Genomic DNA, 25,246 nt, shown 5'->3' with positions numbered 1-25,246 from the left:
ATAATCTTTTTTTAAAGTTCCAAGTAAGCCATTATTAGAGAAGGAAGAAACCAAAACTGTTCGTTGTGTTTTATTTCACAATCATTTTTGACTCCTGTAACTTACAAGAGGTTGGGATAATTTAGTTTTCTTGTTCCTGAGCTGTTCCTCCCCTAACTGTTGCCCTAGACACTGAAGAAGGCAAATTGGGCAGATGACTTAGTAATTTTTTGGTCGATTCATATAGTTTTTACACAACATAGTTTCAATTGAATAGGTTACTAAAACTTGATTCCTTCGCCCTTAAGGCATTCGGATCTGGCTAAAAAGCCCATGAGAGTTTCGCAGGCATGGAAAGCCAAGACACTGTGGCAAAAAAATAAATAAATAAATAAAATAAAATAAAATAACCTAAATGAAAGATCTCTGTGAGTGAGATTCCAGCGGAAAGAACAGGCCATCAAAGAAGGAGGTGCCTTTCTCTGAAGGGAGGAGAGAACTTCTACTTTGACTATGACCTTGTCTAAATAGGATCAGAGTTGGTGAATCCAAGAGGCTTCCATAGCCTTGGCAGCTCATGACAAGAGCCACAGGTGATTACTGATGTCATAAATAAGAGTGTTGATTGTTAAATAAATAACAGGAGTCACTGTGCACCTGCTCCCCATGTAGGACCTCTGTCCTTAATGTGTTGTACTATGTGAATTAATGGTAAAACTACTACTCAAACAGTACACTATACTTTGTGTGTCTGTGTGGGTGCAGTCTGTTGAAGTCTTTACTTAGTATATACTAAGTTGATCTTCTGTATATAAAGATAATTGAAAAGGAATCTTGATGGGCCAGCGCCGCGGCTCAGTAGGCTAATCCTCCGCCTTGCAGTGCTGGCACACCAGGTTCTAGTCCCGGTGGGGGCGCCGGATTCTGTCCCGGTTGCCCCTCTTCTAGGCCAGCTCTCTGCTGTGGCCAGGGAGTGCAGTGGAGGATGGCCCAGGTGCTTGGGCCCTGCACCCCATGGGAGACCAGGAGAAGCACCTGTCTCCTGCCTTCGGATCAGCGTGGTGCGCCGGCCGCAGCGCGCCAGCCACAGCGGCCATTGGAGGGTGAACCAACAGCAAAGGAAGACCTTTCTCTCTGTCTCTCTCTCTCACTGTCCACTCTGCCTGTCAAAAATAAATAAAGAAAAAATAAAATGAATCTTGATGAAGAATGGGATGGGAGAGGGAGTGGGAGATGGGATGGTTGTGGGTGGGAGGGAGGTTATGGGGGGAAAAGGCACTATAATTCAAAAGTTGTACTTTGGAAATTTATATTTATTAAATAAAAGTTGAAAAGCAAAACAAAAAACCTTGATTCTTGCATGGTAGAGGCTTCTTTTATTGATAATTGAGGTCTAGATCATTAGAAAAGTGCTGGGCCGGTGCTGTGGTATGGTGGTTGGTGCCGCTGCCTGCAGTGCTGGCATCCCATGTGGATGCCTGTTTGGGTCCCAGTTTCTCTGCTTCTAGTTCATCTCTTTGCTGTGGCCTGGGGGGCGGTGGAGGATGTTCTGGGTCCTTGGGCCCCTGCGCCTGCGTGGGATACCTAGGGGGCCTCCTGGCTCCTGGCTTCGGATCAGTGCAACTCTGGCCATTGCGGCAATCTGGGGGGTGAGCCAGCTGATGGAGGACCTCTCTCTCTCTCTCTCTGCCTCTCTGTGATTCTGCTTTTCAAGTAAAAAAGTAAATCTTAGAAAAGAAAAGAGAAGAAAAAGAACTGTGCTTTTCCCATCATTCTGGAGTCATCTGAGATGTCTGTTGGGCATTCTAACTGCTAGACCAAATGTCTCCCCAAAGCTTTTATTGTAAGTGTAGGTTATCTTTGAGGAAGTAGAAAATCTGGAGAAAAGTCTGTTGGGGTTCTCAGAAAGTAATCACTATAGAGTCAGCTAAGCAAATGAGAAAGTTAGCGTTGGATGGGTGAAACGTGTGTAATTGGAGCTTTCCTATGAAGAATTGTTAAAAAGTGAAAGGCAGAGCCTTTCAGAGATAGAATGTATTCCATCTGCTTGTTCATCCCCGAAATGGCTGCAGTAGCCAGGGCTTCCAGGAACCAGAAACTCCATTCTGGCTTTTCACATGAGTGGCAGGGCCCCAAGCACTCAACGCCATCCTCTGCTGCCTTCCCAGGCACTTCAGCAGGAAGCTGGGTCAGAAGTGGAACAGCTGTGACTTAAACCACCACATAGATATGGGATGCTGCCATTGCAAGTGGAGGCTTAACCCACTGTACTACTACGTTGGCCCCAACTAAGATTTCTTAAATTGTTAAAAACTGTAGTATCACCTTAATATAAAAATTTTAGAGCTTGAGGGTATCTACCCAACTATGATTTTTTGTTGTTGTTGTTTGTTTGTTTGCTTTTTTAGATGAGGAAACTGAGCTGAAGGGAGGTTGAAGCTTTCCCAGTGTCATTTTGCAGAGCTGGAACAAGAGCTTGCATTTTCTGACTTCCAGATTAGTGTTATTTTTACTTCAAATTCTTACTTCTTGGTAAGCTGTTCTTTAAAGATTTAACAGTTCTTTTATTTCTTTACATGTTTGAGTAGCATTCCTGTATTGTGTCAAAATGAACTTAAAGATGCAAAATTTGCAATTACTTTTGTGATGGAAATTAACATTTTTTGTTTAACTTTAGGTGAGTTCATGTGGGAAAAATCCTGGTATTTTTGAAGATGTCTCAACACAGTATTGTGTCCTATTAAAATTAAAAATAATTTCAAGAATTTTCAGAAAAAAAGAAGATAGTAGGACTTTCTAAATCATGCCGTCTGAACAGAGACAGTTATTTTTTGATGAAAAGCAAACTACTTTTCAAAAAGATTATTATGTGACAAATGAGATAGTTGATACTACCAAATCAGTACCTAAGCCAAAAATTTCAGAAAGTAATTTTCATTGTGAACTGAAGAATGTGAAAATTCATTTGCCGAAAGTAAATATTCCAAATAAAGTCCTATTGAAACATGAAGTTGACAAATACAGAAAGTTATTCCAGAGTAAACCACAGACTGCAAGAAAATCTATTAGTTTAAAGACCATTAGCTGTGTAGAGGAGTATATTTTGCTTCACAAGTCCGAGAGAGCTGAAGAAGAGGGTGTCAAAATGTCTGCAAAAATACTCAATTTCAACTGTTCACAATGCCAAGATAGCACTCGATATAGCCCAAATGATTTGCAGAAACACTTTCAAATGTGGCACCGTGGTGAATTACCTTCCTATCCTTGTGAAATGTGTAGTTTTTCAGCAAGTGACTTCCAGGTATTTAAACAACACCGAAGAACCCACAGGAGCACTTTAGTAAAATGTGACATTTGTAACAATGAGAACGTATATACTTTATTGGACTTGATAAAGCATTTCACATCCACACATTGTGTTAATGGTAGTTTTCAATGTGAAAAGTGCAAATTCTCTACCCTTGATGTGGGCACATTTGTTCAGCATATTCATAGACACAATGAAATCCGTTATAAATGCGGTAAATGCCATCATGTGTGTTTTACCAAAGGAGAGCTTCAGAAACACCTTCATCTTCATTCTGGTACTTTTCCCTATGCTTGTCAGTGTTGCAGTTACGGTGCCACCAGGAGAGAGTACCTTATAACTTTGCACAAGGAACATTTATATGCAAAAGAAAAACTGGAAAAAGACAAATATGAGAAAAGGATGTCTAAGACTTCAGCAGGACTTAAGCTAATATTGAAAAGATACAAAATAGGCACATCCAGGAAGACATTGTGGAAACGTAAGAAAATTGGCAGTGGAAGTGACAGAAGTGTAGGAAAAAACACTCAGGTGCTTTCAGAAATGAACAAAACACAAACTGTATCTGAAAATCAGAGCCATCTTGTTCAAGAGCATTTGAAGGAAGACAAGGATGAAAGGCTACCCTGTGAGAATAATGATAAGCCCACTGAGTTAGAGTTGGAAAAGCCAGCTCTCCTATCCACTGGGCAGTGTCATAGAACTGAAGAGGGGTCACTTGCTACTTCAGGTTTCTTGAATACTGCTGTCCAAGGACCTACATTGTTAATGGTGAAAAATAATAAAATAACAGTTCCTGCTAACTTTAATGCTAAATTTATGGGCTTCAAGGTGGTGGATGGAAAACAGCATATTGTAATAAAATTGTTGCCTACCAATAAACAGAATTTATATCCTCCAGGCTTACAGATGGATGCTGCAAAAGACAGTAATGCTAATTTGCAGCCTCAGACTGTGGACACCACTGGGTTTTTAACAGGAATAACTACTGAGTTAAGTGACACAGTTGTTATGAAAACCACCCCAGTTTTATGTTCATCTCCTATACCTTCAGGGAATGTAACTTCAGAAAAAGAAACAGGTTTCATGTCTCAGAGGAATAACATGTTTCAAACAATGGATTTTGAAAAAAGTATGTCTTCCTTGCCAGCAACATCAGAGTTGGTTACAGCATCAGTGAATTTGACCACAAAAGTTGAAACAAGAGATAATGTTGATATGTGGGAAAACTCTGCCACTCAAAGTCACTCTGAAGTGTTAGATACTGCCAGTAAAAGTCCAGATAAAGTCAGCTCTACCGCCAAACCAAATACATATAACAATGGAGATATGCATAACTATTGCGTTAATCACTTCAACCCTGAGTTAACTGTTGAGTGCTCCAAGCGAGGATCATTACCTTTTCATAATTACTCAAAAATGAATAACACTATAAAACGCCGTAGGTTTTCAAGAATAGTAATGTGTGAAAACCCTCAAAGAGAGCCTTCATCAAGCAAAACAGTTGTTCAACAACCCATTAGTGAATCAGTTTTATCACTAGTGAGGAAGGAGAGCTCAAAGCCAGATAGTTTTTTACCATCTGTTAGCCTTTTAAATGATAAAGATGGAACCTTAAAAACAAAAGCTGACACTGAAGAAGAGTGTGTTTTAGAAAAAGGGCAAAACAGTGATGAAGAAAACCTGTACACTAATGAAAATCAAAATGTAGAGAATGTGGCTGAACGGTCCAAGTGGGAAGATATTTCTAGTGTTGATACACCTATGATGCCTAGGATCACATCTGTTTTCTCTCTCCAGAGCCAACAGGCATCAGAATTTTTGCCACCTGAAGTAAACCAATTACTTCAAGATGAATTAAAAGCAAAACCAGATATAAAACAAGATTCTAACAGTACAAATACAGGCGTGCCACATCATTGTAACCAGTTATTTCAAAAACTCGAGGGAGAAGTCAAACCAGTTGAATCTTCAAATGAATTCAAAGTACCGGACATCTTCCCAGTTACATCTGGCAGTGTGGGTATTAATGTGCCTGCAAATGATCTGAATGTGAAGTATAATGGAAAAGAAAAACAAGTGTTACAAGATTTGAGAGATTCAGAAAAGTTGCCTAGAATTTCAAGTATTGGCGCATTGCTCAAGACTCAGTCAGATGCAATAATAACCCAGCAGCTTGTAAAGGACAAACTACGAGCCACCACACAAAATGTAAGTTCTTTATATGTGCAGAGCCCACTTACAAACTCAGAACCAAAAAAAGCTATATTTGTTCAGACTCCAAAAGGTTTGTTTATACCATTGCATGTTGCTAGCAAGCCTGGATTACACGTAGTATCAGGAAGACCACTTCCACTGGTTAATACACAAAGTATTCCTGCTTCTCTTCTTTTAAACAAGAAACCTGGGATGATTTTAACATTTAATAGTGGGAAATGTGAAGGGCTTCCCACCGTCAAAACTGAGAATGCTCAGGCTTGTGGAACTTTGACAAAGGAGCCTTGCAAAACACCTCTATTAAAAGTAGAACAAAACAGTAATTGTCTCACACCTGCACTTTGTTCCAGCATTGGCAGTTGTTTGAGTATGAAAAGTAGCTCAGAAAATACTTTGCCACTGAAAGGCCCTTATGTTATTAAAACACCAGCAAGTTCTTCAGTGAAAACAGTTCCTACTCCTAATAGAATATCCGAGCATCAAGGCACAAAGTTGAATATCTTGGATCCAGTAAAACAGCAGAATGAAATTTTTCCCAAACAACCTCTTTATACCCTCTTGCCTGATGGCAAACAAGCTGTTTTTTTAAAGTGTGTGATGCCAAATAAAACTGAGCTGCTTAAGCCTAAATTAGTCCAAAATAGTACTTATTATCAAAATATACAGCCAAAGAAACCTGAAGGAACACCACAAAAAATACTGCTGAAAATTTTTAACCCTATTTTAAATGTGACTGCTGCTAATAGTGTTTCAGTAAGTAACTCTGCATCCTCATTGCAGAAAGACAATGTGTCATCTACTCAGACGATAGGAGAAGAGCAGAAAGAGCCAGAATCTCCTAGAGATGCCTTACCCCTCTTAGTAGATGATTTGATGCCAGCAAATGAAATTGTGATAACTTCTTCTACAACATGCCCAGAATCTGCTGAGGAACCAGTATGTATGAGTAACTCTTCAGAGGCCAGAGTATTAAGGTGTAAAACAAAGTATACAGTTGAGAGAAGCTTCAGCAGAAGAAAGACTTCCAAAAAGAATTTTTCAGAAATAAAAACTCATGTAAGTAGTAAAGGTTCTGAAACTGTCTTTGTATCTAGAAACAGAAACTGTAAACGCAAGTGTAGGGATAGTTACCAGGAACCTCCAAGAAAAAAATCAACACTGCACAGAAAATGTAAAGAAAAAACCAAACCTGATGTCCATGACGCATTGGGATTTACTAGACCTAGGCTTTCAAAAGATTCCATCAGAACTCTGCGACTTTTCCCTTTTAGTTCCAAACAGCTTGTGAAATGTCCTAGGAGAAACCAACCGGTTGTAGTTTTGAATCATCCTGATGCAGATGCTCCAGAAGTAGCAAATGTAATGAAAACTGTTGCTAAATTTAATGGACATGTACTTAAGGTTTCATTGTCAAAAAGAACTATGGATGCTTTACTGAAACCAGTTTGTTGTAACCCTTCTGAAACAACTTCCGATGACTTTTCCAGGAGGCACAGAACATTTAAGCCTGTTAGTTCAGTGAAAGAAAGATTCGTGCTAAAATTAACACTCAAAAAGACAAGCAAAAACAATTATCAGATTGTGAAAACTACCTCTGAAAACGTTTTGAAGGCTAAATTTAACTGTTGGTTTTGTGGTAGAGTATTTGACAATCAGGATGCTTGGGCTGGTCATGGGCAGAGACATTTAATGGAAGCCACTCGGGATTGGAATATGTTAGAAGGAAACTAGTATTACCTTAGAAAATAACAGTGGGTTGAATTACTACAATGCAGGCATTTTCTACTTCAACATAATACCTGAAATTAAGCTTTTTAAAAGTCGGTTATGTTTCTGTGGAAAAGCAAAAGTTTTGTGTATATTACTTGAAAATGCTGTCACTGCACACATACATTTTGAAAGAAACTAATCACAGCACAGATGTACTTTGATGCAATTTTTGAAGATGTGTTCTTGGAAGTTAGAGCTAAAAAAAATTTTGATGAAGGTTTTCTCTGTTTAGTTCTTCAGTGACTTTTAGTAGAGGCTAATGGGTGACAGCCCCATTCCCTCTCTCCTTCCACCAGCCTTACAAATCTGATAAATATAGCTCCTCTGAAGACAGAGAGCTCTTTTGGATGGAGCTGAAGGAGTTTCTCATCATTTGTGAAGGTGGAGAGCTTGGGTAAAGAATTTGCTCCATGTCTGCTAACTACAGTTCTTTTGAAGGGTCTTGGGTTCCTTTAAAAGTACATTTAACCCACTACGGTTATATCTTGCTTGAAGAGTTCTTGACAAGTCAACCTTTTATTCCTGTTAAGATCGAACCCATATCAGAGATTGAAACACCCTCCCCAGGTGATTTTCTTTCTCTAAATGGCTATGTCAAGTATTGCAGTACATGGATAGCCTTAAGAGAAGAGTTGAACTCTTTGTTTAAAGTCCAATTCAAGAACTTCAACATTTTTTCTGAATTTAATTATATTTTCCAGTGACCGCCTCTTGCACAGAACTGTGCTTATTTGATTTAAATTGTTCCCCATAAGCCCAGTGTTTGTTTTTTTTCTTTTTTTGTCATCCCTTTAAAAAGTAGAACATTGAAGCACTTCCAAGGGAATGACTTTTCTTGAAAATAAAAAATTTCTTCTGCAGAGTAATATTTTGCAGCAAGATGAGCAAAGCAAATCATATTTTGGTCTGTGTTTAATTGCTGTTATTATCTAAATGTCCAAATGAAGACAAAATGTTTTTGTTGCAACTTTAAGTCTTAACTGACAACCCAAAGCAGATACATACTGATTGTTGGCATTTGAAAATGGGGAAGGAAGCATAACAGGGAACTCAGGCAGTACATGAAACCTGAAGACAATTCCTAAGGGACATGCCCAGCAGAGTTTCAAAATGAACATTTTCATGACAACAACAGAATCACAGATTTAAACTTTTCACCTTGCAAGTTTAGATCAAATTTTGTTGGATCATTGAATAATGGAGTTCTCTCATTACAAAATTACAGATATTACATAATTATTTGATTACATTGTTACTTCAAGTGTTAAGGACATTTCCATTGATTGTATGAAAACTTCAGGGCTTCTTTTTTGTATATAACAAATCTGTACATATTTTTGTATCTTTGAGTTATGTAAATTTTGCACAGTTTTTGACATAAAAAGTTTATTTTCTTTCAGTTTAGTTCAGTGCATGCATTAATAAAACTGGTTGTTTAATTTAAAAGGAATATGTGAAACTTTACCCATATTTTATTGGTTTTATTTCAGATGTAGATTTTTTTGAGATAAATTCATTTTCAGGGATTGAACACTATTGTTAGCAAGTGCCTACTAAAGATGTGAAACAGTTTACATATGTCAACTGTAACAGTAGGTCCCAAATGGGCCCATTCCCTTAAGAGTTTTATTTTAAAGAAAGCCATACATAGATGCTTCAAGCTATCTTGCTATGCACATTATACTTGTACTGTTTTTTGTGCAGTTTATCTACTTTCTTAGTGAAGTATTTTTTGTATAAAACCTGTTAAAATTGTGTTTCTTAAATTGAGCCTAAGAATGGAGTTGATTGGAAATATATGGTATATATTAATAATGTATATGGTGTTTAAAGATGGTAAGCATTGTTAATTTTATTGTTTATTGTTAAAGAACATTTTCTCCAATTAAATTTATCTTGAATTTGTGTTTATACAGATTTTTTTTTTTTACTGTGCTAATGGGTATTTTATTCTAATGGGAAATACTGAGATTTCAAAAATGCGCTTTTATGTAATGGTAGTGAACTATACAAAATAAAGTGTGGGATTTTTTTTTCCCCAAAAACCTTAGATGAAGGTTTATATGAGAAGGGTAACATTTACCATAATTTTCTTATGGTTGTGCTGGCAACATAAGCCGTAGTGAGATTTCTGCTCTTTGGTACCCTAACAACAGAAAAATGGAAATACTGTGTTACGAGTAGATCTATAATGAGGCATTGCCTCCTGGGAACAGAGAGGATGGAGAGATGAACTAACCTGTTAATGTTTGCTATTATTATCTAAACCATAGAAATACATTACAGAATAGCCACAGTGGTAAAATATATTTAATATTCAGACATACTTATCTTAAAATTTTTTTAATATTTATGTACTTGAAAGATGGAGTAACACAGATGTAGGGGCAGACAGAGAAAGATGTCTTCCATTCTCTGGTTCATTCCCCAAATGGCTGCAACATCTGGGGCTGGGCCAGGCCAAAGCCAAGAGCCAGGAATTCCATCTTTGTCTCCCATGTGGGTAGCAGGGGCTAAAGTATTTGGGCCATCTTCATCTGTTTCCCCGCTTGCATTAGGAGGCAGCTGGGTTGGAAACTGCGCAGCCGGGACTCAAACCGATGGTCTGATATGAGATGCTGGTGTCACAAGTTTAGCCTGCTGTGCCACAACAAGAACCCCCTAAAATTTTTTTAAATGAACATCTTATGAAAATTGCCGTTACATTACAGCCAACATTACAAAATAATATTTAATAAACACTAACCTTGATTATAGAGTAGAAACCATGATTCTTTTTCAAATGTAATGACCTTGTGCTGAGTCACCTAACAGAAATCCAGACCCGCGAATGCTCACCATGGCATGGAGGAGAGATGAGAGAGCACCTGTGTCATCTGGAACAGCTACTAACGTTGCTCATACAGCATAAACCAACAATTTACTGTAGGCCATGTTTTTAAAAAAGAACACTTTTGAGATGGGAGACACTCAAAGCTTGCTTCCTTTTCCTTCGCATCCATGAGTTCAGTGCAAGGTATAGGGAAGAACCACGCCACGACACAAGGTTGGAATCAGTGCAGTTCTTTGCTTCCATATTTCCCAGTCTTTAGCACTGCTCCAAAACACAGCCTGCAAGCAAAGCTCTTCAGGCTCTCACTTGGTGGGCTTAAAAGCAATTTAAAATCAGTTTCATGTCCCAGATACTCTAGTTGAAACCTTTTCTGGTTTTAAGTTATTCTTAACAAAATTCTGATGGAGGCTTCCCTGCTTGGAACTTCATTGTCAGAGCAGAAAATCAATCAAATCCCTCTTTTCTCCTGGCTGAAAGACCTCTGGAAAACATAGTATTCAGTATTTCGATGTTCTTGGTACAACTGAAAAGAATTAGTTTTATTTTTGCAGTTGAACTTGTGGGTCAAGAATGTATTTTAGTTTTTCCTGTTTCCATTTCACTGAGATAAGACTGTTACTGTTGGGCATTTACTTTTAGAAATTCACTTTTCTAAGAATTTGTCTTGCTAAATATTCAGTAGCACAGGTTGAAATGTAATACAGAGGTCTGGTGATTTAACTTAGACTTTGTAGGCCAAATACTTTGTCGTGACTATTCAATTCTTATAATACAGAAGCAGGTATAGGCACTTTGTAAGTAAATGACTGTGACTGCTTTAGTAAAATGACTCCCCCAACAGGCAGTGGGCCGTATTTGGCCCAGTGGCCGTAGTTTTCCAATCATTGCTTGAGTTACTCAAGTGTTTGCTCCTGCAGTGAGATTTTTCATTAAGAAACCCAAGTTTGATTAAGTTTGTGATACATATCATTTGTTTAGAATGTACAAAAATGAAAATACCTATAGTTTCAAATGTAGATGTGTTTTTATAAAAATGAAGAGAATGTAAATATGGTGAAAATGGTTAGTGGGCAAAGTGGATAGGTCATTTGTGTGCTAAGAGTAATGCATTTATGCAGGGGTTAAAAATGAAATAAGACAGAAATGCTGTGAGAATTTATGTCTGGGTTAGATGGAAAAGAGACACACAGTTGCTAGTTTTTTTAGTGATTTGAAACAGGTGTTAGGAAAAGAAAAAGTAATCCACATTCTTGACATGGGCAAGAATGGAGCGGAGCTGGAAACAGTATTACATATTAATTCATAAAGCTAAGCTTGATTTTAAAAAGTGATTCCTTTTCACCGATCCCTTTTCACCATTAACGTCTACTTACTAACCTGGATATACCCCAGTTAGGGCACTGGCTGTATCATGTTCCTCTGCAGCTTGTTAAGATCCTTCTCAGCTAAGTAATTGGCTCCACTGAGGATCTCATCTGGCCAGGCTTGTTCGGGAATATTTCTGGACATTGTTTGTTGCTGTTTAACAGTGTAGCATGGGCAGAAAACTCTTTTTTTTTTAAATATTTCTTTACTTATTTGAAAGGCAGAATTACAGAGGGGAGGGTAGAGAGAGAGATCAGTCTTTGGTCTGCTGCTTTACTCCCTAGATGGTTACAACAGCCATCACTGGGCCAGATTGAAGCCAGGAGCTTCTTCCAGGTCTCCATATAGTAGCAGGGGTCCAAGCGCTTGAGCCATCTCCTGCTGCTTTTCCCAGGTCATTAGCAGAGAGCTGGATTGGAACTAGAGCAACTGGGACACAAACTGGCACCTGTATGGGATGCTGGCATCACAGGTGATAGCTTACCTGCCATGCCACAATGCTGGCCCCAAAACTTCCCTTATAATGGAGAGCTGAAGTGGTTAATTTTAATGGTATGCTTCTTTGAATAACTGGACAATTGAAAGATAATTAGTATCTTGGAAGAGGTGTTTGCTGAAGTCGTCTTTTAGTCATTTTTTGACTAGTTCTCAATCTGAAAAGGTTTCTTTTAATGCTCCCAAGTTTAAGAATCTTCTTTAAAAGAGACCATAATTATTATAATAGTGTAAACTTTTAAAAATTGTGTAGGAAAAATAATGTACACCAATTTTTTGATTAATGAATTTGGAGGACACCAAGAATGTACTTAATTTGAATACCTAGCAAAGACTTTTTTAATGTGAAAATAATTATTTGATCATATTTTAAAGGGTACATCAACCAAAAGTGAGGGTTATGTTCAGATTGCAACTCTTGAATGAAATGTTGATGCCTGATTTATCAGTTATTCCATAGGTTACTACTTATGTAAAAGGATAAGAAAGCAAAATGAAAAATGTGGAGATGAGATAAAAATAACTACTTGTCGCTGGCTTGCTTTCAGCATCCAAAGGAACACAATGAAAGTTATCTTCCCTGAACAGTTAATAGCAATCAACTGGCAAACAATAGAAGACCTATTTCTTTTTTTTTTTATATAAGATTTATTTATTGGCCGGCGCCGCGGCTCAATAGGCTAATCCTCTGCCTAGTGGCGCCAGCACACCAGGTTCTAGTCCCAGTCGGGGCGCCGGATTCTATCCCAGTTGCCCCTCTTCCAGGCCAGCTCTCTGCTGTGGCCTGGGAGTGCAGTGGAGGATGGCCCAAGTGCTTGGGCCCTGCACCCTATGGGAGACCAGGAGAAGCACCTGGCTCCTGCCTTTGGATCAGCACGGTGCGCCAGCCGCAGCGCGCCAGCCGTGGCGGCCATTGGAGGGTGAACCAACGGCAAAAGGAAGACCTTTCTCTCTGTTTCTCTCTCTCACTATCCACTCTGGCTGTCAAAAAAAAAAAAAAAATTTATTTATTTGAAAGAGTTACAGAGAGGCAGAGCCAGAGAAAGAGGTCTTCCACCCACTGGTTCACTCCCCAGACAGCCACAATGGCCAAAGCTGTGCTGATCCGAAGCCAGGAGCCAGGTGCTTCCTCTTGGTCTCCCATGAAGGTGCATGGGCCATCCTCCACTGCCTTCCTGGGCCACAGCAGAGAACTGGACTGGAAGAGGAGCAACCGGGACAGAATCCGACGCCCCAGCTGGGACTAGAACCCAGGGTGCCGCAGGCGGAGGATTAGCCAAGTGAGCTGCGGCGCTGGCCATATTTGCTCTAATTTTTAAATCATCTTTAAAAGACTTAAATTATGTAATGTAACAACTTGTTAGGTTTGTAACCTATATTGTATAAGACAGTATAGGATGGAGGAGGAAATAAAATTTTGATGCTGCACTAGAATTAAGTTAATAGTAACTTGAAGTAGATTCTGATAAAAGATGTGTACTGTAAGCCCTAGTACAAGAAATAAAATTCCTCAAATATTAAAACATCATTAGAGGAATTAAAATAGTTTAGAATGCCCAGAGCAGACAGTAAAGGATGGATAGGTCAACAACAACCAAAAAGAAGAAAAAAAACCATGAAACACAAAGGAAATTGGTAGACCTGTACAACCATATCAGTATAACATTAAGTATGAATGGTTTAAAAAAATCCAATAAAGAGGCAAAGATTTTCAAACTGGCTCACTAAACAAAATTCATTTCTGTGTTATCTATAGGAGGTACACTTTGATGGCATATGTCTTTAAGCTTAATTTATTTATTTGGGGCCGGCGCCGCGGCTCACTAGGCTAATCCTCCGCCTTGCGGCGCCGGCACACCGGGTTCTAGTCCCGGTCGGGGCGCCGGATTCTGTCCCGGTTGCCCCTCTTCCAGGCCAGCCCTTTGCTGTGGCCAGGGAGTGCAGTGGAGGATGGCCCAGGTGCTTGGGCCCTGCACCCCATGGGAGACCAGGAAAAGCACCTGGCTCCTGGCTCCTGCCATCGGATCAGCGCGGTGCGCCGGCCGCAGCACGCCAGCCGCGGCGGCCATTGGAGGGTGAACCAACGGCAAAGGAAGACCTTTCTCTCTCTCTCTCTCTCTCACTGTCCACTCTGCCTGTAAAAAAAAAAAAAAAAAAAAAAAAAAAAAAAAAAAAAAATTATTTATTTGGAAGACAGAGTGTTGGGGTTTGGGGGGTGGGGTGGGGAGTCTTCCATCATTTGCTGGCTGACATCCCAAACAGAAGATGGAGTGGGCCAGCACCATGGCTTACTAGGCTAATCCTTTGCCTGTGGCACCGGCACTCTGGTTTTTAGTCCTGGTTGGGGCGCCAGATTCTGTCCCAGTTGCTCCTCTTCCAGGCCAGCTCTCTGCTATGGCCCGAGAGTGCAGTGGAGGATGGCCCAGGTCCTTGGGCCCTGCATCCACATGGGAGACCAGGAGGAAGCACCTGGCTCCTGGCTTTGGATCAGTGCAGTGCACTGGCCGTAGTGTCCATCTTGGGGGTGAACGGAAGGAAGACTTTTCTCTCTCTCTCTCTCTGTCTCACTAACTTTGCTTGTCCAAAAAAAAAATCTCCAGTCAGTAACATAACTTTATCCCCTAAGAAACTAGATAAAAGAGAAAATGAAAACTAAAGCAAATGGAAGAAAGGAATAATAAGGATTACTGTGGAATAAGTAAATAGGAAATTAATAGAGAAAATTTATGAAGCCAAAATCTGATTGAGAAGGCCAACAAAATCGATAATCTATCCAGGCTTGTGAAGAAAAAAAAAAGAGGACACAAATAATTAAAAAAAAAAAATGAGGTGGAAGGATGGACATCATATTTACCCTATAGAACAGAAATGAATATGAGAATGCTACAATTATATGCCAAGTAATTGTGATAAACTAGATGAAAAATCCCTAGAAAGATATAAACTATAATAAACAGCTTAAGAAATTAGAAATATGAAGGGATCTATAGCAACTAAGTTGATCTTGTCTTCAAAATTATAAGGAAGAAACAAGTTCAGATAACTGAAGAATCTACTGGTGAATTCTACCAAACATTTAAAAAAGAAATACCATCTCTTCATAAACTCTTCCCAAAAGGAATAGCAGTATTATGCATTGAATGTTTGAGTTTCCTCCACCCAAAGTTCATGTGTTGAAGCCTTAACCTCCAATGGAGGTATTAGCAGATGGGGCCTTGGAGAGGTAATTAGGTTTAAATGGGGTTGCAAAAGTGGAGCCCTCTGCCCTGTCTCCCGACCAGGCCCTGTGATGGAATTAGTGCCCTTATAAAGAAAGGAAGACACCAGAGCTTCTCTGCTATGTGAGGATATATGAAGCCATCATCTATAATCCAGGAAGACAGCCTTTACTAGAACCTTCCATACTGCACCCTGATCTTGGGCTTTCTAGTCCATCCTCAATAACTGTGAGTAATAAGAATCTGTCATTTAAGCCACCCTGTCTATGATGTCTTGTTATAGCAGCAGTGCTAAGAAATTAACACTTCCAATTCATTCTATGAAGCTGGTGTTATTTTGATGCCAACGCCAATAGAAAGACATAAAAAAATCCTCTAATGAGTACAGATGTAGTAATAATTAAATACTAGTAAACCAAATCCGGATGCAAGAAAACATGAAAAATTGTTGCCAGATATTAGCATCTGAGTTACTCCTTGCATTTGGTACCATCCACTCTACCTCCATGATGGGTCCTTACTGATAGGTGAGTAATGAGTCATGTAGAGCTCTAACCACTTTGTTGCTTTCTTGGATTACTCTGGAACTCAGTCTCATGGAAAGATGCTGAAGTGGAGTTTGGAGTGCAATAGTGCCTGGGAGGTATTAAAGGGGAGGAAGCAAAATTAAGTAAGAAAAGATAAAAGGATTGGTGAGTGAAAGCAGGATTGGGTAGAAAGGGTCTAAGGCTATCATGCAACGTTGGCTAACCCAATGGGTGCTTCAGGTCAAACATAGTCCTTTAGGGTAGTTCCATGTGGAGCAGAAATGGCTAGACAGGGATTCTCAAGAAGGGCATACACTGAGGCAGATCCTGAGGGCACTAACACCTAAAGGCGGTCAGCTAACTGCACTGCCTGCAGTTGAATGCAGTATTTGTGTTTTTTGTTTTGTTTTTGTTTTTGTTTTTTGACAGGCAGAGTGGACAGTGAGAGAGAGACAGAGAGAAAGGTCTTCCTTTGCCGTTGGTTCACCTTCCAATGGCCGCCATGACCAGCGCACTGCGCTGATCCGATGGCAGGAGCCAGGTACTTATCCTGGTCTCCCATGGGGTGCAGGGCCCAAGCACTTGGGCCGTCCTCCACTGCCTCCCGGCACCCTCCAATGGCCGCCGTGGCCAGCGCACCGCGCTGATCCGATGGCAGGAGCCAGGTACTTATCCTGGTCTCCCATGGGGTGCAGGGCCCAAGCACTTGGGCCGTCCTCCACTGCCCTCCCGGGCACAGCAGAGAGCTGGCCTGGAAGAGGGGCAACCGGGACAGAATCCGGCACCCCAACCAGGACTAGAACCTGGTGTGCCGGCGCCGCAAGGCAGAGGATTAGCCTAATGAGCTGCGGCGCCGGCCTGCAGTATTTGTTCTTGAGCAGAGATCTTGAGCAGAGATCACCTCCACAGCTGCCGCACTGGAAGGCAGCATCCAGTGGTGTGGCCTATGTGTAACTGGAGGCACAGAAGAGAAGAGGGAGGACAAAGAAAGGAAAGCTTGAAGGAAAAATAAACTTTTTCTAAATCTGATGAAAAGAATAAACCCAAAGATCCAAGATGCTAAATGGAGCACCAATAGGAAAAGCAGAAAGCAAACCATCCCAGGCCAGTGCGAGAACAAGTGAGAAAGGGAAACTTTCAATAGAAGCCAGAGGAAAAAGCATTGTATAAATCACTGGCAGACTTATCATCAGAATTCTTGCAAGCCAGAAGACAGTGGAATGATATCTTAAAAATACTGACTGGAAATAGAAGTCATCCTAAAACTCTACATCAGGTGAAATATCCTTCAAAAACGAAGATAATGGCATGTAGCATAAAAGAAATTTAAGATAACTTACCACCAGCAAAACTGAACTGCCTTAAACACATAGAGGAAATTTTGGGGTGGAAGGAAAATGATACCAGATGAATAGTTGTCCACACAAAAGAATTTAGAGCACTGTGCTTTCCCCTCATTGATTAATTTCTTTTAAGGAAAAGTAACCATTGAAATAACAGAGGGTTTATAAAATGCAGAAGTAAGATACATGAGAGCAGTACCATCAAGGCAGGGAAGGAGGAATGGAGATACTTGCTGCGTATGAAGACAGATTATGATAAACCACAAATGTGCACTGGATGCCTTAGAGGAACCATTTCTTACAAAGTGAAACTACCAAGTCAATACTGAAGAGAGAGCAGATTTTAAAACTTCAACCCAACAGAAGGTACCAAACAAAAGCGAGAAGAACAAATGAGAAAATGCAGAAAACCAAGCTGGTAGACTTAATCCAATCATATGAGCACTGATTAAAAGGTAGAAGTTAGTGCAGGCATTTAGCCTGGTGGCCCAGACACCACTTTGGACTCCTGCCTCACACACTGCAGTGCCTGGGTTCAATACCCAGCTCCAGCTCCTGATTCCAGCTCCCTGCTGATGTGGACCCCGGGAGGCAGTGGTGATGACTGAAGTAATTGGGCTTTGCCACCCATATGGGAGACCTGGTTTGAGTTTTTAGCTCTGTATTCCTGGCTTTGGCCTGGTCCAGCTCTGGCTGTTGGCAGGCAATTGGGGAAACAGCTAATACATGTCCATCTGTTCTGTCTCTCTGCTTCTCAAATAAATAAGTAAATTATAAGAGACAGAAGTCATCAAAGAGTATACAAAGTTGTAGAATTCAGAACAAAAAATAAACTAAAGAGTTCTATTAAGGAGATACAACGATCAGGGGCTGGCTGTGGCACCGTGGGTTAAGTCCCTGTCTGCAGTGCTGCCGTGCCATACGGGCGCCTGTCCGATCCAGCTCCCTGCTAAAGCACCTGGGAAAGCAGCTGGAGATGGCCCAAGTTCTTGGGCCCCTGCACCCACCAGGGAGACCTCTAGGAAGCTCCTGGCTCCTAGAGGGCTTTGGCCTGGCCCAGCCCTGGCTGTTGTGGCCATTTGAGTAGTGAATCAGCAGATGGAAGATTCTCTCTCTCTCTCTGTGTGTGTGTGTGTGTGTGTGTGTCTGTCTGTCTGTCTGTCTCTCCTTCTCTCTCTGTAATTCTGACTTTCAAATAAGTAAATAAATACTTTTTTTAAAAAAAGATACACCAATCCTAAAGGTCTGTGTATATATATATAATACTGAAACTTCAAAATGTATGAAGCAAAACCGACAACTACATAGAGAAACTGACAAATCAACAATTAGCATTTGACATGTCAACACTTCTCTCTGAATAACAACAGAACAACTAGGCAAAACAGTCAGAGGACACAGAAGACTTGAGAACATTATCAATCAACTTGAACAAAATGGCATTTACAGAACACTTCACCCAAGGGTAGCTGGCTTCTAGTTTTGTTGTTGTCTCATTTTAAGCCTCACACCAGATTTAGGTTCTCTTTAACAGACATGCAAACCAAAGAGGTTATAACTGTTTTTAATAAGCAAAGCTAGTAACATAATCCCAAACAAGAACCTCCAGAAAGTTCATGCCCTTCACATCTCCCTAGCTGGGAGTACTCACAACAGGGCACCATTACATTCCCCTTGTCTGTACCTTCAAATACCATAATTACCATACATTAATAGTTTATTTTCTGTATGTTAAAATTTTAATCAGGCCACCAAGCACTGACAGTAGATAGGCCAGCCACACTCGTGCACCAGTGGTAACTGTGGAGTCCTAAATTTTCAGCAGTTTTGTTTTATCCAAGAATACTGTTTTCTTATTTTTGAAAGAGTGTTATTTTTCTTACATGACTGAAAATACTTTACACCTATTTATTTTAAATAAAGACATTTATTCAAAGAATATTAACAGCATAACTCAACCTCACCAGATATTAACAGTTCATCAGGCCAGGTGATAGGTAGAACAAGTCCATGTGAGCTTCTTATAAAGAAATGGATGACAACCTCAATAGCTGCTTCCAACTTCTACTTTATTACCGGTGACTCATAGTCCAAGATATGAAGTTTTTGAGACTTTTTCTCAAAAGGAGAAAGTTGGGGGAAAAAGTCTGAAGCAGTAACATCAACCTTGTTTTCCTTTATGAGATCTTAACTGCGTATTTCAGTCTCGTGGAATCTTTTGTGTTGTTCTGACTGTCAATAAGAACCAGGGGGTTGTGCTGATGGTTCTTGATGATTTCGGCCACGCTTCCGAAGTACTAAAGGGAGAAAGCAGATGGACTGCACATTAGTTCTGAGTTAACTTCAAGCTCCCCTCCTCCTGTCCTATCCCACTTTCTCAAAATTAGGTGTAATTTACAAAGGCTGTAACCTTTTTTTTTTTTTTTTTTTTTTTTTTTTTTTTTACAGGCAGAGTGGACAGTGAGAGAGAGACAGAGAGAAAGGTCTTCCTTTGCCGTTGGATCACCCTCCAATGGCCGCCGCTGCAGCCGGCGCACCGCGCTGATCCGATGGCAGGAGCCAGGATCCAGGTGCTTTTCCTGGTCTCCCATGGGGTGCAGGGCCCAAGCACCTGGGCCACCCTCCACTGCACTCCCTGGCCATAGCAGAGAGCTGGCCTGGAAGAGGGGCAACCGGGACAGAATCCGGCGCCCCAACCGGGACTAGAACCCGGTGTGCCGGCGCCGCAAGGTGGAGGATTAGCCTATTGAGCCACGGCGCCGGCTCAAAGGCTGTAACCTTGGAGGTGGAAGATTCTGGACTCCATATGTGGTAAGACTAAAAGCACACTGACAGCCCTAATTAAAATAACTCCAAAGGGAACTTCAAAGAGTTCTGATGTAATATTTCAATACTTTTATTAGTATCAAATATGAAACTGTCATAGAATAGATTTTTTTACATTCTTTACAAAACCTAGATTATTACATTGCATAAGTCTTAAGTACAAGAACTAGTGTAATACATTGATCTTAGAATTTAGTACCAAGAAAAAATTATTCCCTAAATTTTTGTGTTTTGTTTTCCCTTTTGAACAAATGAAGAAAGCCTGATAAACTTTCATCATGGAGGCATTGTGGGACAGTGGGTTAAGCCACTAATCGGTGTTGGGATGCCCATATCCCATACTGGAGTGTTGGGTTATTTTTTTTTTTTTTTTTTTTTTGGTTTGGTTTCCTGTAAGCTTAGAGATAACTTAATGCCTGGTTAATAATGACCTCTCTTGCTGGGCCTTCACCATAAATATTAATTTTTGTATGTCTCAATCCTTGTAATGTTATGTGTGGGTCTTAAGGTTATCCTAAATTTATTCTGAAAAATGATAAAGGTTTTATTTTTAACATTTATTTATTTACTTTCATTTACTTGAAAGAGAGAGAGAGAGGAAGAGGGGAGGAGAGAGAGAGAAAGCGAGAGTGAGAGCAAGAGAGAGAGAGAGATTTTTCAGCCATTGGTTTATTCCCTAAATGCCTGCAAAAGCCAGACTGGCCAGGCCAAAGCCAGAGCTCCATCCATGTCTCTCACGTGGGTGGCAGGGGACCAAGCACTTGAGCCATCATGTTCTGTCTCTAGCATACATTAGCAGGAAACTGGATCAGAATTAGACCATCTGGGGCTCAACCTGGTATTCCAGTATGGGATGCAGGTATCCCAAGCTGTGGCTTAACCCACTGCACCTAACACATGCCACAGATGAAAGTTTTAAGTGAAACATTATGTAAACATAATAGACCATGAAATGAAATGCAGTGAGCATATGAAAATTCCAAAACCTCACAATCATCAAATAAATGCATTTAGAATCATTTTTTAAAGTAGTAATTGTTTTTGCAATAATGCCATGAACTTAGCAATTGTTTTCAAATGATTTTGTTTCCTAAAAATTTTCAGATAAAGTTAACATCTTGAATACAAAATTTAAAAGCCCTTATTAATTTTTTGGCTGCCTTCCAAATATCTACATATTGCATAAAGTATATATTATCCAACTTTAGATAATTATCTGAATATTAGGTGAGGGAGGAGAGGGGAGAGAAAGGGACCTTTGAATATTTTAATCTTTATTCCTATTGCTTTAATCATTCAACCCCCTTGAAACTGCCTATTGGATTCTTTTATGATAAATCCCACAAGATATTTATTGTGGTTGGCATAGCATGTTGTTCAACAAAATGCAGCTGGAAGTTAAATTTAAGATTAAAAAATTATTTGAGAGGCAAAAAGAGAGAGAGAAGCAGGAGAGAGAGAAAAGAGCAAGCTCCCAGTTGCTGACTTACTTCCAAATGCCCACAACAGTCAGGGCTGGGCTGCGGCTGAAGCCAAGAGCTAGGAATACAACCCACATCTCCCATATGCTTGGCAGGAACCCAACTATGTGAGCCATCACCTGCTGCCTCTCAGGATCTGCATTAGAGGAAGCTGGAGGCAGGAGTGGGACCAGTACTGAAGCCAGTCATTCCAATATGGGACAGAGGCATCTTGGCCAGTAGGCCAAATGCCCAACCCTAGAGGTTAAATTTATAGACTAAAGGGCCAGGAAATGAAATAGCACAACCTCTTTGAAGTAGACTCCAAGTGAAAAAGTGTTTTGAACCCAAGAAGCCAAGGAGTGAGTTTTATATTTACACACATGAACATCTCATTCTGTCCATCTAGTCCCTGAATATCTGTGGGCATTGCCTTGTCGTATTGTTTGGGGATTGAAATATTTATAGTTTGAAGTAAGGACCTGAGATGAAGCATAACTGCAATGTAATGAATAGAATTGGTATAACTTATGTGCAGTTTTCCCTTAGTTCTACTTTTTTCTGTTTACATTAATTCAGTGTATTTATTCATAGGTGGACAGAAAGGCAACTTGTTTGATGACTCAAAATCTTATGGACAATAAAATAAAGCAAATAGTTGTCAAAGCTGTAAAATTACTCAATATTGTGTCACACTATGCTAAAACAGCTGTATAAAAAGTTAAACAGCTAATCAGTTTTTTTTATCCATTTATACACAAATAAAAATACAGATACACGTTTAAAAATCTACATGGTTAGCATCATTTAAAAATTTTTTTAAAATATTTATTTATTTATTTATTTGAAAGGCAGAGTTACAGAGAGGCAGAGACAGAGAGACAGAGAGAGAGAGGTCTTCCATCTGCTGGTTCACTCCCCAGATGGCTACAACAGCTGGAGCTGGGCCAATCCAAAGCCAGGAGCCAGGAGCTTCTTCCAGATCTCCCATGTGGGTGTAGGGGCCCAAGGACTTGGGCCATCTTCCACTGCTTTCGTAGGCCATAGCAGAGAGCTAGCTAGATTGGAAGTGGAGCAGCCAGGACTCAAACTGGCACCCATATGGGATGATGGCACTGCAGACAGCGGCTTTACCTTCTATGCCACAGCACTGGACCCTGGCTAGCATCATAATCAAAATTTTCATTTTCTATCCAGGTGTTTAATATATGGGAGATGTGCTCTTTTTGTTATAGATAATTTAAGTAAAGGTTTTAATTGTCAATACTTCCAGATACCATAATAGTAATAAAATACATATTTGGGTGTCTATAGGCTAAATACTTTGGGAGTGAAATGAAGCTTTGATCTGTTAATCCTAAGGTAGCAATGAATATCCATTAGGCAAGAGTAAGTCCCATTTACTTTTCCAGTAAGACAAGGAAGTCTTTTGGGAGCTCGAGATTTATAGGAGAGAATTTCAGGACTTCACATTGGACAGCTCCTTCGTCCATGCTTAAACTTCTTATTAAAAAACCAAACATTAGACCCGTGGGGGAGGCTGTAACTGAAATGATCCTTCCAAAGTTACTCTGTCCTGTCAGAACCACAGGTCTATCACTGATTACTGCTAAACAGCACTGAAGGGGAGCGAACCAGCCGATGGGTTCATGCTTTCTCTCTCTCTTTCGCCTTTTCAAATAAAATCAATTTTTTAAAAAAACTGAATTTTCCTTGAACTTTTTGAAGCAACATCATAGCTAATAAAGACTTAACATCTAGAATATATAAAGAAGTCCTAAGACTCAACAACAAGAAATCAAACCAATTAAAAAATGAGTGAAGGACTAGAATAGACATTTTTTCAAAAATGATAAATAAGTAGTCAAAAAGGAAATGAAAAGACTCTTGGGTGGGCACTTGCCTGGTGGTTAGGGTACCCACATTCCACACTGGAGTGCCAAGAGATAATGATGCCTCTGGTTTCTGACTGCAGCTCCCGGCTCATGTAGACCCTGAGGAGGCAGTGGTGATGGCTCAACTAATTGGGTGCATGCCACCCAGTTGGGAGATCTGGATGAGTTCCTAGCTCCTGACTCTGGCCTGGCACAGCCCCACCCATCTATTGGCAGGCCTTTGCGGAGTAACCCAGGGGATGGAAGGCCTCTCTCCCTCCCTCCCTCTCTCTCTCTCTCTCTCACCATCTCAAACAAACAAATAAATAAATAATGATCAACTCACTAATATTTGGAGAATATTAAAAAGTGCAAATCAAAACAAAAATGAGGTATCTCCTGACTCCTCTGAGGATGGCTATGATAATAACAACAACAACAAACCAAAGAAAATAACAAGTATTGTAGAGATGTGAAAGATTTGAGCCCTTGTATACTGTTGGTGGGATTATAAAGTGGTGTAACTGCTATGGAAAACAGTATGCTTCTCCTCAAAAAAATAAAAATAGAACTACTGTAAGATCTAGCAATCCCATATCTGGATAAATATATTCAAAACAATTGAAAGCAGGTCTTGGATATTTTTACACTCATTCTCCATAGCAGCACTGTTCACAATAGCTGAGAGATAGAAGCAACCCAATGTCCATGGGTAAATGAATAGGTAATAATGTGTAGTAAACTGATACAATGTGGCACACTATACAGGCTTAAAAATAATGTATTATAAAATATTCTAGAATCATAAACTTGAAGGAAATTCTGTCAGATGCTGCATGATGAGCCTTGAGGCTATTTACACTAAGTGAAATAGGCCAGTCACAAAAGACGCACAATGTATGATTTCTAGAGTGCAATTCGTAAAAATAAAAAGTGGAGTGCTGGCTTCCAAGTCCTGGGAGGAAGGGAGGAGGGGGAGATCTTATTTCACAAGTATAGTTTCATTTCTGCAAGTGAGAAAAGTTATGGAGATCAGGTTCACAACAATGTAAATATACTTAATGTTACTGAATGGTGCACTCAAAGACGGCAAAGGTGGTAAATTTTACAGTATCTGGTTTTACCACAATTTTTGTAAGAAGCAGTTTGTTTTTGCTTGCTCCTGACTGTAATCGCTCAATCAACACATCAGTTCATTCATTTGATATGTATTCATCAAGTATCTACTGAAGCCAGCCATTCTGCTCTGGATCTGGGAGTACAGAAATGAACGAGACATAGTCCCTGGCCTCATCCAGCGGAGAAGACAGGCACTCCAGCCATTACGATGCCTTCTAACCAGTGCTGGGTCTGGGGTGGCATCGCTGTTTCTAAAGGAATCGTCTCTCCTCTTTTCCTTCAACTTTCATTTACCTATTCAAATATAACCCGACATTTGGGATAGGAAAATTTATCACTCTCTTTATGGATTACTCCAGCTTATCTCTCAGGGCTCATTTATAGGAAAAGGCTGACTAAGTGGGATATGGTAAGCAGTGAGTTTGGCTCAGAGTAAAGAGATGTTTAAGTTCATGTGTGATTAATAATTAAGACCCACGTGATGTTTATTTCATGCTGCAGGCTTGTAGCTCACTCTGGCCCAAGGGCTATAGTCTGATGGTTCATCTCCTGTTCCTTATCTCTTCAGTCACCTAATCTGATAACTGAGTTAAGATTCTAGGTTTTAACTTTGGAGCCCTGCACCCTCACCTGGATTCTCACATCCTTACTTCTACTTGGCATTCCAACCTTAATTTATGCGTCCTCTTGTAGTAAGATTCCAGGAGACTGACTTCATTAATTTGATGAAAGGAATAGGATGTACATCTCACCATTCTCTCCTCTTCTGTTTTCTCATGGGATATATTGGCCAAATACAGCATTTCATCTTGTATATTTGTAATATGTAGGTGAGTCTCAGGTTAAGTATGTTTGCATCCTTTTTCTTCATCTCTAAGGCCTAATGCAGCATGATGCCATTATGCCCAATGGA

The 25,246-nt window shown here is 40.1% G+C and overlaps 2 protein-coding genes across 9 annotated transcripts in view; one reads left to right on the top strand and one right to left on the bottom strand.

The window, feature by feature from the left end:
• The window catches only part of ZNF518A (zinc finger protein 518A), a 31,910-nt gene extending 22,726 nt beyond the window's left edge, over positions 1-9,184 (top strand). For all 7 annotated transcript variants that reach the window (XM_051824006.3, XM_051824005.3, XM_008270256.5 and 4 more), the window contains 2 exons: positions 2,388-2,511; positions 2,657-9,184. In XM_051824006.3, coding sequence (XP_051679966.2) covers positions 2,783-7,234 — 4,452 coding nt within the window. In that variant the 5' untranslated portion in view covers positions 2,388-2,511; positions 2,657-2,782 and the 3' untranslated portion in view covers positions 7,235-9,184. The remainder of the gene's footprint in view (positions 1-2,387; positions 2,512-2,656) is intronic.
• Positions 9,185-18,961: 9,777 nt separating this feature from the next.
• The window catches only part of BLNK (B cell linker), a 102,481-nt gene continuing 96,196 nt past the window's right edge, over positions 18,962-25,246 (bottom strand). For both annotated transcript variants that reach the window (XM_089314648.1, XM_051823460.3), the window contains exon 17: positions 18,962-19,351. In XM_089314648.1, the coding sequence (XP_089170774.1) occupies positions 19,232-19,351 (120 nt within the window). In that variant the 3' untranslated portion in view covers positions 18,962-19,231. The remainder of the gene's footprint in view (positions 19,352-25,246) is intronic.

Source organism: Oryctolagus cuniculus, chromosome 15 (assembly GCF_051225735.1).
Source record: "Oryctolagus cuniculus isolate XC-2025 breed Fujian yellow rabbit chromosome 15, ASM5122573v1, whole genome shotgun sequence".
Taxonomy (NCBI): domain Eukaryota; kingdom Metazoa; phylum Chordata; class Mammalia; order Lagomorpha; family Leporidae; genus Oryctolagus; species Oryctolagus cuniculus.
Note: the sequence above shows the minus strand (reverse complement) of the source record. Positions and strands in the feature narration are given on the sequence as shown.